General features: G+C 39.9%; 4 protein-coding genes and 1 non-coding gene across 8 annotated transcripts; 3 read left to right on the forward strand and 2 right to left on the reverse strand.

Moving 5' to 3' along the window:
* The first annotated feature begins 251 nt into the window (after positions 1 to 251).
* Positions 252 to 4,141, forward strand: LOC137574109 (prominin-like protein). Of its 3 annotated transcripts, XM_068286228.1 has the most exons (12): positions 252 to 453; positions 524 to 874; positions 945 to 1,092; positions 1,160 to 1,288; positions 1,354 to 1,541; positions 1,613 to 1,777; positions 1,844 to 1,974; positions 2,035 to 2,370; positions 2,443 to 2,543; positions 2,606 to 3,566; positions 3,635 to 3,774; positions 3,847 to 4,141. In XM_068286228.1, exons 2-12 carry the CDS (start codon positions 526 to 528, stop codon positions 4,079 to 4,081), a joined length of 2,883 nt encoding a protein of 960 aa, XP_068142329.1. In that variant the 5' UTR covers positions 252 to 453; positions 524 to 525; the 3' UTR covers positions 4,082 to 4,141. The 3 variants fall into 3 exon arrangements, 2 of the variants coding, with proteins under 2 accessions (XP_068142329.1, XP_068142330.1); XR_011031943.1 differs by lacking the exons at positions 3,635 to 3,774; positions 3,847 to 4,141 and having other exon boundaries at positions 2,465 to 2,543; positions 2,606 to 2,631; XM_068286229.1 differs by lacking the exons at positions 252 to 453; positions 524 to 874; positions 945 to 1,092; positions 1,160 to 1,288; positions 1,354 to 1,541 and having other exon boundaries at positions 1,631 to 1,777; positions 1,825 to 1,974.
* A 362-nt stretch (positions 4,142 to 4,503) lies between these two features.
* On the reverse strand, positions 4,504 to 4,576 carry TRNAM-CAU (transfer RNA methionine (anticodon CAU)). Its single transcript has one exon. It is a non-coding gene; the product is annotated as a tRNA-Met (tRNA).
* A 975-nt stretch (positions 4,577 to 5,551) lies between these two features.
* Positions 5,552 to 7,987, forward strand: LOC137573745 (E3 SUMO-protein ligase ZBED1-like). Its single transcript, XM_068285766.1, has 4 exons — positions 5,552 to 5,649; positions 5,715 to 7,130; positions 7,197 to 7,403; positions 7,462 to 7,987. The coding sequence occupies exons 1-2, from the start codon at positions 5,628 to 5,630 to the stop codon at positions 6,785 to 6,787; spliced, it is 1,095 nt and encodes a 364-aa protein (XP_068141867.1). The 5' UTR covers positions 5,552 to 5,627; the 3' UTR covers positions 6,788 to 7,130; positions 7,197 to 7,403; positions 7,462 to 7,987.
* Hmbs (porphobilinogen deaminase-like protein l(3)02640) lies at positions 7,627 to 12,729 on the forward strand. The gene is made up of 4 exons (XM_068285765.1): positions 7,627 to 8,066; positions 9,052 to 9,124; positions 10,580 to 10,849; positions 10,918 to 12,729. Exons 1-4 carry the CDS (start codon positions 8,019 to 8,021, stop codon positions 12,321 to 12,323), a joined length of 1,797 nt encoding a protein of 598 aa, XP_068141866.1. The 5' UTR covers positions 7,627 to 8,018; the 3' UTR covers positions 12,324 to 12,729.
* On the reverse strand, positions 10,899 to 15,217 carry LOC137573743 (RNA polymerase II subunit A C-terminal domain phosphatase-like). Of its 2 annotated transcripts, none has more exons than XM_068285764.1 (5): positions 14,781 to 15,217; positions 14,625 to 14,718; positions 14,125 to 14,561; positions 13,879 to 14,060; positions 10,899 to 13,798 (listed from the first exon to the last, which is right to left on the reverse strand). In XM_068285764.1, exons 1-5 carry the CDS (start codon positions 15,128 to 15,130, stop codon positions 12,966 to 12,968), a joined length of 1,896 nt encoding a protein of 631 aa, XP_068141865.1. In that variant the 5' UTR covers positions 15,131 to 15,217; the 3' UTR covers positions 10,899 to 12,965. The 2 variants fall into 2 exon arrangements, with proteins under 2 accessions (XP_068141865.1, XP_068141864.1); XM_068285763.1 differs by having other exon boundaries at positions 10,899 to 13,801.
* Between the last annotated feature and the right edge of the window lie 352 nt (positions 15,218 to 15,569).

Raw genomic sequence — 15,569 nt, forward strand, 5'->3', positions numbered from 1 at the left:
AATGTTTATAAGTTTAAATATTGAATTCCTTACTGATGCCTCAATTGATAGCATTTATTCCTAATATACGAGTTCTTTGATCCTTTCTTCTGAGTATCATTTTATCAAGGACTGTCAATTGTAGAAAGGACTACTATAGCTGGAGGCGTTCATCGATTTCTGCTTAGGACAGGAAACAGAGGTTTGGCATGATCTTTGAGGGGGCTTTCTCCTGCCCTTGCGCCAAGTGGTCCCTAAAGCTAAGGCTTGTTTTGATTTAACTGTCGATTTGTTGTTTGCTCCAAAATGAAAATAATTAGCAACGAAAAAAAAAAAAAACATCCACATACATACAAATGTACATAGACATATATTCCATACACTTTACATATGAGTGGAAGGCCAACTAGAAAGACATTTAATGCCACAGTGTTACCCTAAATTCCTTGTCATCATCTTTTGCGGATTTTGCTGGTAAGTTTCCGACATGAAATGAGATTTGGGACTGGATAACAACGCATATGATGCCCATGTAAATCTTCAGCCATGACCAACTCAAAGGGTAGCAGGAAACGGAAGTTCTTAAGAAAGCGTAAACGAAAGCTCGCCAATTTAATGCAATGTGGCTTCCATATGGCATTGTTCAGTTTGGCATTGGCTGCTTCATTTGAACGCAGCATGGGTGGGGCATGGCGAGAGGGCTATACGGGACATGGCACAACCCATGAGCAATTGGGTCAATTGCATTGGCTACCAACGAACTATACGGTTTATAGTTCGTCACTGAGCTATACTCAGGATCGTACAAGAAATGCAACTTTCATGGGATCTATATATAATCTTACCCACTTGATATTCGATACAATGTTCCCTGATGATGCAGCGCTGCCTCCAGGTGAGTTATGGTTTTCGAAATCGTTTCTAGAGAGAGTCTTGAGTTGAGTTTGCTTGCTTTATGGCCCCAGGATACATTGTGGTTAAGCATCAGGATACCTTGGCTCTTGGCCCGAAGGTGGAGCAGAATGATTGGGCGGATCTTTTGACCGAATATCGATTTTTATTATTGTGGATCTTTCTTTTCCTGTTTTTCATCATTCTCATGCCGTTTGTTGGGTAAGCCCAATCTCAACTTATTGGTGGGACGGATGATGATAGATATCTTCCCCCATTCTGTTCCTAGTGTCTTCTATTGCTGCTTCTGTTGCTGTCGCAGATGTCGCCAGGGATGCCCACCGTGTGATGCGAAGAAAAATAGTTGTCGTCATTGCTGCTGCGGCATCTGTCTATTTCTTCTCATTCTGGGTCTAATGTAAGTCTGAGATGGGTCAAATCACAAGGCACATAGTGAATTCTAACCTACCCACTATGATATAGCTTTGGTCTCATCATTGCCTTTCTAAGCAATAAGCTCATCGATCGAGGATTCCATGATACAGCCAACACCATACGTCGCGGCAGCGTGGACACATGCGCCTTCTTGAGGGATATTTCGGATCATGTCTACCATCTGTTTGTCTACAACTATGATGAGCTTGCCACGCATGTTATTGATGATTTGAACAGTTTGTAGATTTGTCACCGACATTGTTGCAATGTTTCCATCGATTAAGTTAAATTTTCCCATTTCACTTAGATGCCGACAAGCATATATTTCTCGATTTGGCAGATGTCTCCGAGGGTAGTGCATTGGATGAATTGGAGAGAATATACAACAATATGCCAGAGGCGTTGGTTCTGATGCGTCAGGTGGACATATTGGAGAAGGAGATGCGTTTCTATGGATCACAACTACGTGATGGTATAATTGCTTCTCATTCCATTCAGTTTCCAATTAATATATTTTAGTCTGGCGTTCTTTGGATAGCCCTACGAGGACTGAAGCGTGATATTAACTTTGGAACGCATAGTCTCTGTGGCTTGGATAAATGTTATAGATTATTGTCAACCAAATCCGTCGAGTTTCTAGATACCTCGAAATGTCTTCATCTAGATATTGTATGTACCATAAGAAGCAGAAGTCTCTCAAAGATCACGTTTCACCCATTTGCTTTCTAGATACCGAATACGACCGTTTATGTCGAGGCTATGGAAGCAATAATTGAACTTCGGGCTGCCACAATACCAAGACAGGGCATTGTACGTTTACAGGCGATAGGTGAAAAGATCAAAAAGTCTTTAAATGAAATCACACCGAAATTAAAACGAAGCATCGAAACTGGAAAGGAGACTTTCATCGATACATCAACCATGATCCGAAACCTTATAGATGCTGTGACCAGTGATGTTTATTTGAATACATTACATTCGACCCAATCGTTTGACGATGTCTACCAACTGTTTGGCACTCAACGGACAATAGTTTCGATAATAATCCTTCTATTAATACTATTGGTAAAGAACATGACAAATTCATCTCATATCCCATTGTGTCGATTGGTATGCTTTAACCGTCAAACATTTTAGATCATCTGTGTCCTCATTGCAGGCTTAATATGCGGCTGCTGTGGAGCCAAAACGGGTTCATCTGGGTGCAGCAGGGCCACTGGTGGATTATTATTGCTTGTGTGAGTTCCCTAAGAAAGTCTCTTAGGTCACAGCCATTAATGAGTTCTATATATCGTTGCAGCGGCATAATGCTCATATTCTGTGTGTTCTCATTTATAATGCTGGTGGGATTATTTTACTTTGTGATCGGGACCATAACATACGAAGGTGCTTGTGCTCCGCTCAGGGATCAGAAAAGGAATGCCCTATTCCGGCAATTCGATTCGACCATTGATCTCAATCGTTACATGGCGAAAAAGACTAAGATCCGCGGCGATGCTGATGGACAGGCCGATGAATTGGAATTGCCACCCATGCGACTGTCGAGTGCCATAAATGCCTGTAGTGCGAATCAGTCGATCTTTGGTATGCTGCTTGAGAATAATCTGTACAATGTTAAAGAGTTGACCAAAATACATTTGGTTTCCGATAAAAACGATACGGGTCCCTTGATCAAGTTGGGTATAAAAATTCTTATATTCACGGAAGAGGAGAAGGCTGTACTGAATTTGTCACGACAGGGAGATATGGCTGATTACCATAGCAAACTATACGTGACCAATTTGTGCACGAAATTTACACCGATCAGTTTGGCAAGCCTCGGCGAGGACTTTGCTGCAATGGGTAACGAGATATATGGAGACTCCCTGGCACAAGGCACTTACTCGTTTCGCAATGATGAGGTTAATGCGAAAGCCTATGCCAATACGTTTGTCGGTCCGCTAACGAACATTATTGATAAGATAAAAGAGAAACTGGCGAAAATCGATGAGTTGATATTGTATGAGAATCAGCCTTTTGGGGCTTCTATTGAGAAACTTGTCGATTCTGTATTACGCTCAGAGCAATTTATTAAAGATCGCGGCCGGCATTTTATAAACGATCTTGCTGAAAATCTAACCGATTCCATAAGGAATCACGTTAAGTATCATGTCGATATGGTGATACGTGAATCCAATGAGAATGTCGGACGTTGTGCACCACTCGCTTACATCTATTATACTGGAGTGGATTTAATTTGTCATCGTTTGGTCGATCCCTTGGTGAGCATTGAGTTGGTTGACCTTTCTCCTTTCATTTCAAAGGTCGTCATTCCAATCGCCTTTTGCAGAATGGCTTCTGGTTTGGTATCTTACTATGCACCATCCTATTCCTGCCCATTCTGTTTGTCGCTCATCGTCTGATGTGCTTATACAGGATAATTTATCCTCCTGGTCCTCCAGCAATTGCTGTAGTTGTTCTCGAACGTGGGTAAGTACATACATAAGTGATCTATAGAATGAACAAATGGTTTTTCTAATACATCCTATATTCCCGTTAAAGTTGTCCTGTGTGCACGGGTGCCGACTATGTTCCGCAGCCTGTCACAACCTGTGGCGGTGGTCAGCAAACCTATTGTGGTTGCGATCACTCCGGGAGAGAGCATAGGTCCAAAAGATCTCGACTTGGCGCTGGCACACTAAATGGCTCCGAACAGGGGGAGCAGCAAATTGCTGACTTTAGTTTCGAAATTAAGGTCGAGGAACCGAAGGCGACCAGCAAGCACAAGCGGGACTAATATGTAGTTATGAAAACATTTTTTTTGTCCGTGCCCGAATAAAATAATTTACTTTTATTATTTCTGCCAAGCATTGAATTATTTCTAGTCCTAAAGTAAGATGTTAATCGCCAATAGTGGAAAAGGCGGTGAACTACCTAGGTATTTTTACCCCCTAAACTAAATATAAAAGCCTTGGCACTCTCTGCTTCTTTTAACAATAAGTTAATTACAAATGTCCTGTGCCATTTGCTTATGAGGGTGCAAGTGAGAGGGAACGACGAAAGATCTAACAGCAAGAAATGATCTCTATGCAGCCAAAATTGTTTTAGTTGTTTCGTGCACGAATAGTCAAAGTAAAATTTAAACGTTTTTTTTTTATTACTGTTTTTTTTTAATGTTGACAAAAAAAAAATATAGAAACAGCAAAAAAAAAATGTACATGCCCCGGGTGAGGCTCGAACTCACGACCTTAAGATTATGAGACTTACGCGCTGCCAACTGCGCCACCGAGGCGATGTCGATTCAAGCAGCAAGTACTCACAAGAGTCAAAAGCGATTGTTAAGAATTCATTCTATGAAATTCTAAACTTCTGTAAATAAGTTAATGTTTTCAATGCAATACAGATAATTTGGAAAATATATAAATGCACATGTCAATTTTAATGTTTTCTGAATTTAATATGAAACAATACTTAAAATCTACATAATGTATTTAGTTGGCAACGTCAAAGTTTATGAATGCTAATAATTTGAAATGTGTGTACAACGATTATATTTAAAATATATGTACTCTGTTTCCTTTTGGTAAGTTATGCAAATTTTGTAGAAAAGACCGTGGATCGGTTAAATCGGCTAACAATTTTCACTACACCCTTGCAGAATCCAATTTATATATGTATGTATATTCTTGGTCGGCGTGAGAAGTCAAGTCGAAAGAACCAGAATTAGAGGCAACTATGATAAAACTTGGTAAGTAAAATTATTAAGGAATTTTTCAAAATGTAGAAAAATCTTAAAGTGGCACACACAAGGAAACTTTGGCGCAGCCACAGTCTTCCTTTTTCTCGTCAAGTATTTAATATACAGTAGAATCCGGTTATAACGATTAAAGTTCAGTGAGTGATTGGTTAGTCCCAAGCGGAGTCGTTATAACCCGATTCTACTGTATAACTTTTTAAAATTATTTCATGTCAAATTGTAACGGTTGACGAGTTCGAATTCAATAATTTTGCAACACTGAATATGGTTTTTTTCTACTTCTGTTATTTTCCCTGTTTTAATCGATATTTTTCGATTTTGTTCGATGTTCGAGTTGCGACAGAAGCGAACTTCGCTTTCGCCGTCAATTCAACGTGAATTAGAGGTGGGAAACTATCGATGGCACTATCGATGGTTGAGCACTATCGAGTCGACTCACTATCGATGGTCATGCAGTACCGATAGTGTATCGATAGTGTCACCAATAGTTTTGAAATAAATTCCGCGTTTTGAAAAAGTGGCGTCCCTTGGCTGGTGAAAAATTTTCTTGCTTTCAATTACAAAACAAAAACATAATTTTAAAGAAATGGATCGCTTTCTCCAAATGGGTAATAAAAATAAGAGTAGTTGAAGCAATTTCAAAGCAACTATTAATATGTGTCTTTTATAATAGGCAAACGCCGCAATTCGAAAGAAACATGCGATTGCAGCTCATCGGAATCGGAAAAGAGCTCTGCGGCTACATCATCTAGCCATAAATTGAAAAAGAAAACAAAAATATCTGATGTGTGGAACTACTTTAAAAGATCAGATGATAAAAAATTTGCGAAGTGCTTAAATTGTGAAAAGGAGTACAAGACAAGCGGAAATACGTCCAACTTGCGGGATCACCTGAAACGGTTTCATGCTAGTTTAAGGGACAATGAAAGGAACTCCGCTAATTATGTAGATCAGGGCGACAGCATATTATCCACCAGCAGCAGCTGCCGATCAAGTATGAGATCTGTAGATTCATACATTAAAAACTCTGTCCTGTACGATTCCAACTCATCGCGAAAAAAAATTATTGATAAAACTTTAGCGGAGATGGTTGCCTTGGACGTACAACCGTATAGCATAGTAGAGGATCGTGGATTCATCAAGTACAGCAAAATTATGGATGCCAGGTACAAGCTGCCAAGTTGCCGTCATTTACAAAGTGTGCTGATGATGGATTTATTTAAAGAAACTTCGGCAAAGCTTTCAACCATTCTAGAAGAAGTTTCTAGTGTTGCTGTTACGTGTGACATATGGTCGTCACGTGCCAACATAAGTTTTTTAACAGTGACTAGCCACTTTATTCATGAGTTCACTCTTAAAACAGCTTCATTGGCAACAAGAAAGCTATTGGATGCCACGAACCATTCAGCTCAAAATATTGCGAATACTTTGCAAGAAGTTTTAAATTCTTGGGGTTTCTTTGACAAAACTGAGTGTATTGTCACGGACAATGCCAGCTCCATGATCAAAGCTTGCGAGCTGTTAAAGATTCGTAACATTCCCTGCTTTGCTCACACGTTAAATTTGGTTGTTCAAGACGGTCTAAATTTCGACGATGACGAAAAAACAATGGCAATAATTTCAAAATGTAAAGCAATTGTAAAATTTTTTAAAAAAAGCACTATTGCTAATAAAAAGTTTAAGATGGCGCAAGAAAAGTTTGGGTATTCACTTTTACAAGAAACTCCAACTACACTGTTTTATTAGATTCAATCGTAAAACGTTTATCGCCATATGAAAAAAAACTGCGACGAGAATGGCGACAATTTTAGATCCCCGATTTAAAAAGATTGGGTTTCAACATATGTCAAATGCCGAACAAGCTGCACATTGTTTCGAAAACGAGTTGACGGCTTTAATGAACAAAGATAGTTCAAATGACACAAATGTGGAACCCATCTCAACAAATAAGGACCCGCTTTTCGACTACATTGGGAACAAAGCCCGTTCCATGGCTAGAAACACGCGATCGGATGCTATCATTGCGAAGAGGCAGTATTTGGAAAGGCCCTTAAGCCAACAAGATGTTGATCCCCTATTATGGATGAAAGTAAATTATAAAATTTTAAATATCAATATCCAAAAATTAATTTGTTCTCATTAATATTTTTCTTAGGTTAACCAGACGGACTTTCCTGCAATAAAAACGTTGATGTTAAAATACTTTTGCATTCCGGCCACTTCTGTCCAGTCAGAGCGGGTATTCAGCAAGGCAGGGCAAATATGTAGTATCAGACCGCAGAACACGTCTAAAGGAGGAGAATGTGAACATTTTGCTTACTTCCTCGGAAACCACCGAATAAGCGACGTAAAACATATATATGTAGGTACATATAAATAATTAAAAACATTAAACTATGTTTTTAAAAAATTAATTTTAGTTGTTTTATGTAGGTCACTATCGAGGCACTATCGATGGTTTGGTAAAAAACTATCGCCGCTATCGATGGTGCCGACTATCGATAGTTTCCCACCTCTAACGTGAATTCGACTTCGCCGTCATTGTCATAGGTTATCGATGTTTGCTACTATCGATGTTTTTTTGTTGTTTTTTTTTTGCTTCTGCTCGGACGTAGTAACGGCCACGGAGCGCGGACGGGACTCGAATTAATAAAAAAAGAACAAGAGTACAAAAGTCGTCGTGACAATAAATCGTAAAATGTGTCTTCAATAGTTTATGCATTTATTTAATTCATCAATTTTAAGTTCATCGCTCAAGTCTTTCGAGCTCGCTCTCTAGCTGTGTATACGTCCGCCTTCCCCCCTTCAGTCAGTGACAACCATCAAAGTGACCCCGAAAATCAGCTGCCTACTTCCTACGCAAGTACACTTTCACTTCCAACAACAAGAGCAACGACAGAATCTACAACGAAGGAAACACAACTAGCCCCAAAATAATTGAGAAAATTGTTTAATATAGTGACAAGAAATTTAAAGAATGTCCATCCAAGAGAAGGTTATACGAGTCGGTTCTCGTAAAAGCGAGGTAAGTTTAAATGTTAATTCACTTTTGGTTTGCTTTATTTGAAATTCAAATCAAATACGATTCCCCCTGCATTACCCAACCCCGCATGTTTCCGTCACACACACACGCCGCACCGCACCGCACCCTGCCACCACCCTCCGCTGTAGTCACGCTGGTAGCATTTATGCAAGACTTGTTGCTTTTCGTAGCAACAGCAACAAATACAGTTCCCTATGCTTCTTTTGATACTTATTTTTTGTCTGTCTTTTTTACAATTTTGGTTAGCGTTATACAACAGCGGTGGCAGCTCTGCAGCTGAGAAGTCAGCAGCATAAGATCCGCATCACGCACTGCTGAGACAAACAGCAACAAAACAACAAAAAATACATACAAACAACTCGTACTTGTTTACTTATGTATTTATTTATGACATTCGAGATTTTGATTTTTGGGCTTGTTTTTTCTTATTGCAAAGTGAATGGGCAACCGATTTAACCTCATTGTATGTAGTTCGAACAATAATGTATTAACTAAAGAAAGTTTTTTTAGCTTTCATTGCAAAAGTGAGATTAATAATGATTAGAATTAATGACAAATGTTGTTAAATGAAACCCACTATAACTACCTTAGAAAACCCCCAACTGGGAGTGGAAGTTTGCGAAATCTGTGAAATTTTTGAATTTCTTATTGATGTTTCTGTGAAATCTTGAAATCATTTGGGCCTGTCGAGGGTTAATTAATTGAGTTTGACCAAGCCAACTTTGCTCGGGTTTAACTCTCGGCTTTTAGCTACTCACTGCGTTGTCTGGCTTGGCATATAAATTTGAAATTACTTTTAATAATGTTAATTGGTTTTTTTTTTCGTTTTTGTCGCTGTTTGTTTAATTGCCAGCCTTAACACCATTTTGCCCCCAAAACACTTTACTTAGTCATTCATCTGTTCAGACACTCTCCTCCACTTAAAGTGTGCTTATATTTAATGCAAAATATATATTTTCTTTTTCAGTTGGCTCTCATACAGACGAAGCATGTGATTGGAAGACTACAGAAATTGTATCCCAAGCAGAAATTTGAGATTCGTAAGTGAAAATACTACAAACTATACAAAATGATCCGATCAATTTCCCGCCATGGGAAATAATGTCGACTCATGCTTAGATCTATATATTCTTACTGGTTTTGAAGTTTCAACATGACTTGTGGAAAACAAATGGGGCGGGATTGTTCTCTTATCTTGAATAAAAACAAAATGTTTTAAATGTGTTAAACAATTATGAAATCGACCAAGTTATTTGAAGGATTAATCTATCTTTAATGTCATCAAAGTTATTGCAAAACTGATTATTTATATCATTATCCAAAAAGTATGTATTTTATTTCATCTTCTTCTTTTGCTGCTAATTTACTGTCTCTCTTTTTTTCACGTGCCATTTTGGCCATTTGGCTAAAAAGTTGTTCAATGTCAATGTCTGTTTCTCTTTTATTTTATATACCTACATATACAATTTCATAGATTGTTGATTAACTATAGAGCACATACGGTAGAAACATATATTGCACATTGTTTAAATTTGTGGCGACTATTATTATACCCTTTCTTAATTCTAAGTATTATTTGCTTCATTTACTAATATGAATTAAAATCAATTGAAAACAATTTAATTTTTTACAAACATATTGCAAAATATTTGATTAATTTTTAAGACTAGGATTAATTTTAAAGCAAATTGACAAGAAAAACAAAAACAATTGAAAATTACATTAAAAATTGACTCTAAAATGAAGTAGATTTACAGGGGAATAGGTCCTTAAAGAGAGTCCATAAAGCAGATCTTCATTTTGTTGATATTTGTGTGTTATTTATTTACTCTGATGTATGATTTTTGCGATTGTCCCGGGAAATCTATAATCTATTGAAACTCATAAGCTGCACGCTTATCAATTTAACAAAATCGGCAAAATATTTCAACCATCTTATTTGTGGTAGCAGGCGCGAAACAAACAATTCTGATAAGATAGTCCGCCAATTCAAGCTGACATAATATGAGAATTTCGTATTGAAATTATTATTGGGGGATGGATGGATGAGTCATTCAGTCGGGTGCGTTTTTGAGAAACTAAGTTTGTACATACATATATTTATTTATGGGTAAACAGTTAAAACCAAACATTTAGAGAATTGTCCCATTTATTTCTAATGCCAAGCAAAGTCCAATTCTGAGGCACGCAATGTTCTCTCCACTATTCTAAAAAATGTACTATTTATAGTATATCATTTATTTCAACCTTAATGTCGATAAGAAAAACGCAAAAAAGTAGTTGGGAGAGAAACAAAACTTCATTAGCATGGCGTGATAAGAAGGTGGCGGAAAACCGACGACCCTCTCGATAAAGGGGCATACTATGTGATGGCATGTCTTATTTGATTGATTTCGAAACAAAACCGGAATTGTTGTTTGTTATCTCTGAATAGAAAAGTTTCCCCCCTTTTCCATTTCTCTTTAATTTAATTTACTGATATTTATCTTTACTAGATACCATGTCCACCTTTGGGGATCGTGTGCTAAACATTTCCCTGCCCAAGATCGGGGAGAAGAGTCTGTTTACCCGTGATCTGGAGGATGCCTTGCGTAATGGTGGTGTTGATTTTGTGGTGCATTCGCTTAAGGATTTACCCACTGCTCTACCGACGGGCATGGCCATTGGAGCCGTGTTGGAACGAGAGGATGCCCGTGATGCTTTGGTGTTACGTGAAAATTTCAAAGGGCATTCTATTGCCACATTACCCAAGGGTAGTGTTATTGGTAAGCAAATTGTGAAATAATAAATTCTTTCCTTAGTTTAAAGTTATCCTTTTCTTTATTTTTGATAGGAACTTCATCTTTACGACGGACAGCTCAAATACGGCGTCAGTATCCACATCTGGTAGTGTGCGATATACGTGGCAATCTTAATACTCGGCTGGCCAAGTTGGATGCCGCTGATTCCAAGTTCTCTGGCATTATTTTAGCTCAGGCTGGCCTCGTGCGCATGGGTTGGATGAATCGCATTAGCCAAGTGCTGGAGCCCACGGATCTGCTCTATGCGGTGGGTCAGGGTGCCTTAGCTGTTGAATGTCGTGCCAATGATGGACCAGTGCTCGACATGCTACAGAAACTGTTGTGCCTGAATACAACATGCCGAATTTTGGCTGAGCGTAGTTTCCTCAAGACTCTGGGGGGCGGTTGCTCCGCTCCAGTGGCTGTTTGGAGTAAACTTAAGGGCGAACCCATGACAGCGAATAGCCAGGACGTGGATCTATCACTAACTGGTGCTGTCTGGAGTCTGGATGGGGCTATCGAGATAAGAGAACATTTGGCTTGTGCCTTAAGCGAAAAGGATAATAATGTACAGGAGCAGCAGCAACAGCAGAGAAAACGTGGCCAAGGTGGGCAGGATGTGCAATTAGAGGCAGATGAGTCCAATAGCAACAGTCTAGACTCACCACCTGCCACAAAGCGGGCTCGAAATGGCAACTACACGCCACCAGGCTCCAATGAGAGCAGTCCTCGACAACGTGGTAGTCCTCCAGTTATATGTGAGGATGGGATTACTCCTGAAACTGTTTCAAACTTTAGCATGGAACAGTTATTGGAGCGTCACATCGATTTGGCTCGTCAGTGTCCCGTTGTTGGTCTGGCAGGCGACAACAACAATCTTCATGAAGGTGCTGGCGGAGATGGAGGCGGTGACGCCGACACGACCAACGCCAATGCCAATGCACAACCTCCACACTGCCCACTTCAGATGACCGTCGGTCAGGACTTTATGGGCGAGTGCCCATTTGTTAATAACGAGACGAAAATTTCATTCGCCAAAGTTGGCAAATGCCCAGTGACTCACACGGGAATAGACACAGGAGCTGCTGCTGTTGCTGCTGCTGTATCCGAGCTGCCCACTCCGCCCAGTAGTCGGGCAAGCATTGGTAGCAGCATTGGCGATGAACCCGACAATGTAGCCACTTCATCGAAATGTCCATTCGCTTCCATGCATAAGGGCAGCGGACTTGAGATGCCACCACATAATAATAATTCCGCTAATGCTGCTTCTGCTGCCGCCACTGCCAAGTGTCCTTTTCTCCAAAAGACAGTCAAAATGTTCGACTATGCCGATGAGGAGCAGCCTAAGCCCCAGCCACTGCCCGTGCTAATCGAAGATGTAGACAATCTTTTCTGTGGCCTTTATCAACATGCCTGTTACAGTCGAGAGATCTACGCAAAAATCCTATCAATTGGGTAAATCCCTTGCCGATCAACTGATCAATAAGGGAGCTCTAGATGTTATGAAGGTGGCGCAGGCGGAGATTCATGACAAAACGGTTGCCTGAGAGCTGCTAATCATCATTATTATTCCCATTAATAATCATCATTATCTATATCCAGATATACGATTAAGTAGAAAAGTTAAACTTTTTATCGTTTTTTCCCTTGTTGTTGATCAGATTTAGTGAAAGAAAGAGAGAGAGAGAAAGGAATATACGGAAACTTCCCTCTCTCAAGTATGTAGTTAAATTCATGTCTTTATGTTGGATCCCACTAGACCCCACCCCTCATCCATTGTTAAAGGTTTACTTTTTTTAAACTATTTTTTTTAGTTTTTGCTTTCGGAAGTTTATAAAGATATATAAGAAAATGTGTATAGTAAATTTGTCAAAGCCTTTTCTTTTCTTCAAGACTACTTGGGTGGTAAGGTAAGTGGCGTTCAAGAGATCTTGGAGAAGATTCATATGATCATCAGTCTCAAAATTAATGGATTAGATCCACACATAATTAATTTACTTTCCGTTTGCTTTACTTGTTTTTTGTTTAAATTTTCTAGCGGAATGCTTAGTCCTCGGTGGGTGAAGAGGAGACTGAAGAGCAGTACGATGACTCATCAGAGTCAAAAAAAAGTATTATACTCCTTATTCATACTTTCTATATCCGCATTGCTGAATAGCAACAATGGGTTAAGAGTCACGCGAAAGTTATCATTCTGCTCGTCGTCCTCCTCCTTCTTTTGCTGCTGCTGCTGCTTGCTACACGATGGAGTGCATGCCTCTAATGGATGGACTGGGGGATTGGGGCCATCACGAGCTGCCGTGAGCTGTTGGGACATGCAGTCCAAAGGGAATAGTTTCTCGTCAACATGCTCCCAACGTTCGGCACAGGCCCACAACCAATAGGCATTAACCACTTTAATTTGAGACAGCATTCTGGCTGCATTCACTTTTACGGTGCCGACATTGACGGCCACCAAATGGGTGGTGACATTCTTATCAATGTCGGAATGTACCTCTGCGCCCAGACTCTTCGCCAAATGATATACACGGGATTGCTGCAATTTCATTTGTATCGGCACCAGGCCGGAAAAGACCAAATGTTGGCCACGCAACACTTCGGACCGTAGTTGGGGCACAAGTACCTTAAGATCGGATATTTCTCCTGTTTCGTCGTATGTCGCATAGAAGCTTTTATGGATGCTACCCAAAATAACTTCCAGATAGAGTAAATAATCATCCGGATCTTCAATCACGATTTGTTCCTGCTTCTGACCGTTGGTCTTTTTCTCTTCCTTTTTGCCATTATTCCGTGTTTCAGTCTTAATCTCTTGCTGCACCGACTTGACATTGGATTTATCACACAATTCATTCGATTGGCTATCACATGTACCCTGTATACTGTTTGTTCTTTTGTCTTTACTCTCTTTGGGCTGCTTCTGAACCCGCTTGTCTTCTGCTAAATATTTAAAGATTAGTTTCAAGGATCATTTGGTCCGTCTCTCTCTCCCTCTCTCTCGCTGTTATCTCTTTTACCTGTGAAATTGACACCTTCGCCATCTAACTCGTGCTTGGCCAGACCCGGCGGAGCATTTATGTCGCCTGTGTGTTGAAAGAAATGATAGGGCTTCACTTGAATTAAGTTTGAAGCCATATTCCACACATCCTCCCGATCATCGATGATGCAGACCATCTTATCACCATTTGGAAAAAGGGCTCTGGAATAGTTTAGTTTAAGTTTTAGTTGGATTTCTAGGCACATATCCAAACTTAGGGACTCACTTTAGATTATCCATTTTGCTGGTGGCATTAAAGCATTCGTCTCGCGACAGAATCCGATCCGAGAATAATTTACTCTGAGGATCAATGATCTGGGCAATCATATGGGCATATTTACGAGCACCAAACGTGCATATATGAAGCTCATACATCTGCGACATACGCTCCAGGAATTGAGTGGTGCCTGGTCGAAGACATGTGTGATACCATGGCGATTGTGCCCCATAGAGCTGGAAATGATGAACTCCCTTTATGTTTTCCGGGACCGGATCATTGGTCGTGTGTATGATTGTCTGATCGAGATCAACCAGCAGCACCAGTTTGCGATCGTTTAACAAATGACGGGTATCGTCATGTCCCAGCTTCTGGGCCAATTTCTGGGTGACCTTAAGGTCGGGCATGGTATGAACCATAGGGACAGATGCTTCAGACATTTGAGCCTAAAAAAGTTTAAAAACTGTATAAATTTGGAATGTTGAATGGCTTCCTCATTAAGTTCATACATTGTCATTCTGTCGCAGATCGGCTCCACAATCGGCGCACATGTCCCTCATCACAGTAGTGTGCAAACACTCAGATAACTCCAGCAATGCATCTCTAAAAGGTAACCATAGTTGACTTGAAAGCTATCACTTCCTCCTCCTCGGACAACTACTTACCCATTCAATACAATGTCATGCTCCTTGCATAGCCTTTTTCGGACCACACCGGCACGTGTCGACTTGAATTTCCTTATGTCTGCAGACTTTTCTTTGCCATTGCCGTCCTCATCCTGATCCGCATCATCGTCGTCGTCGACCTCTTGGTAAAGGAACAGTATTTGAGCTGGTGCCACATTTTGTCCCTCACGGACGCGCCATTTGTTGATTCTTATACGGCGAGTGCGCATTTCGGTGTTTAGGGCAACCACTAAGCCATCTTCCGCTACTGTTTCCGACACTGCACTAGCTCCATTTGGAGAAAGTCCCTGATGTGGAGGAGGCTCCTCTTTTTCGCTTGTTTTTTGCATTTTTTTTCGTCAAGAGAAAATTTTTTGAATTATTTTAGATTTCGGAATTTCTTTACAAGCTTAGCCCGTTTTGACTTTTGCTTTCTGACTGTTATACCCTTTTGCAACAATCAAGGTTATACACTTTTGATCCGAAGTTTGTGACATGAATAATTACACACAGTTGACTTGATTCAACAACATGCAGTGTATATTTTATATTTAATCCGGATCGATTGGTTAAGGATTTTAGATCAACTCCCGGATTTGTTATTATTAACATTGTCAAATGTAAACAAAATCAGCAAACTATATAAAATAGATACTACAGGATTTATCAATCCTTATTATGGCTGATTTGATGTGAACGTAATATAAGAGAGACTTCGTAAGAGTAAACAAACGTCGGCGGGCTCATGTTTATTTTGTTGGCAATAGTGATGAGACAGCTAGTCGATAC

The sequence above is a fragment of the Drosophila tropicalis genome, unplaced genomic scaffold (genome assembly GCF_018151085.1).
Source record: "Drosophila tropicalis isolate 14030-0801.00 unplaced genomic scaffold, ASM1815108v1 contig_443, whole genome shotgun sequence".
Lineage (NCBI taxonomy): Eukaryota > Metazoa > Arthropoda > Insecta > Diptera > Drosophilidae > Drosophila > Drosophila tropicalis.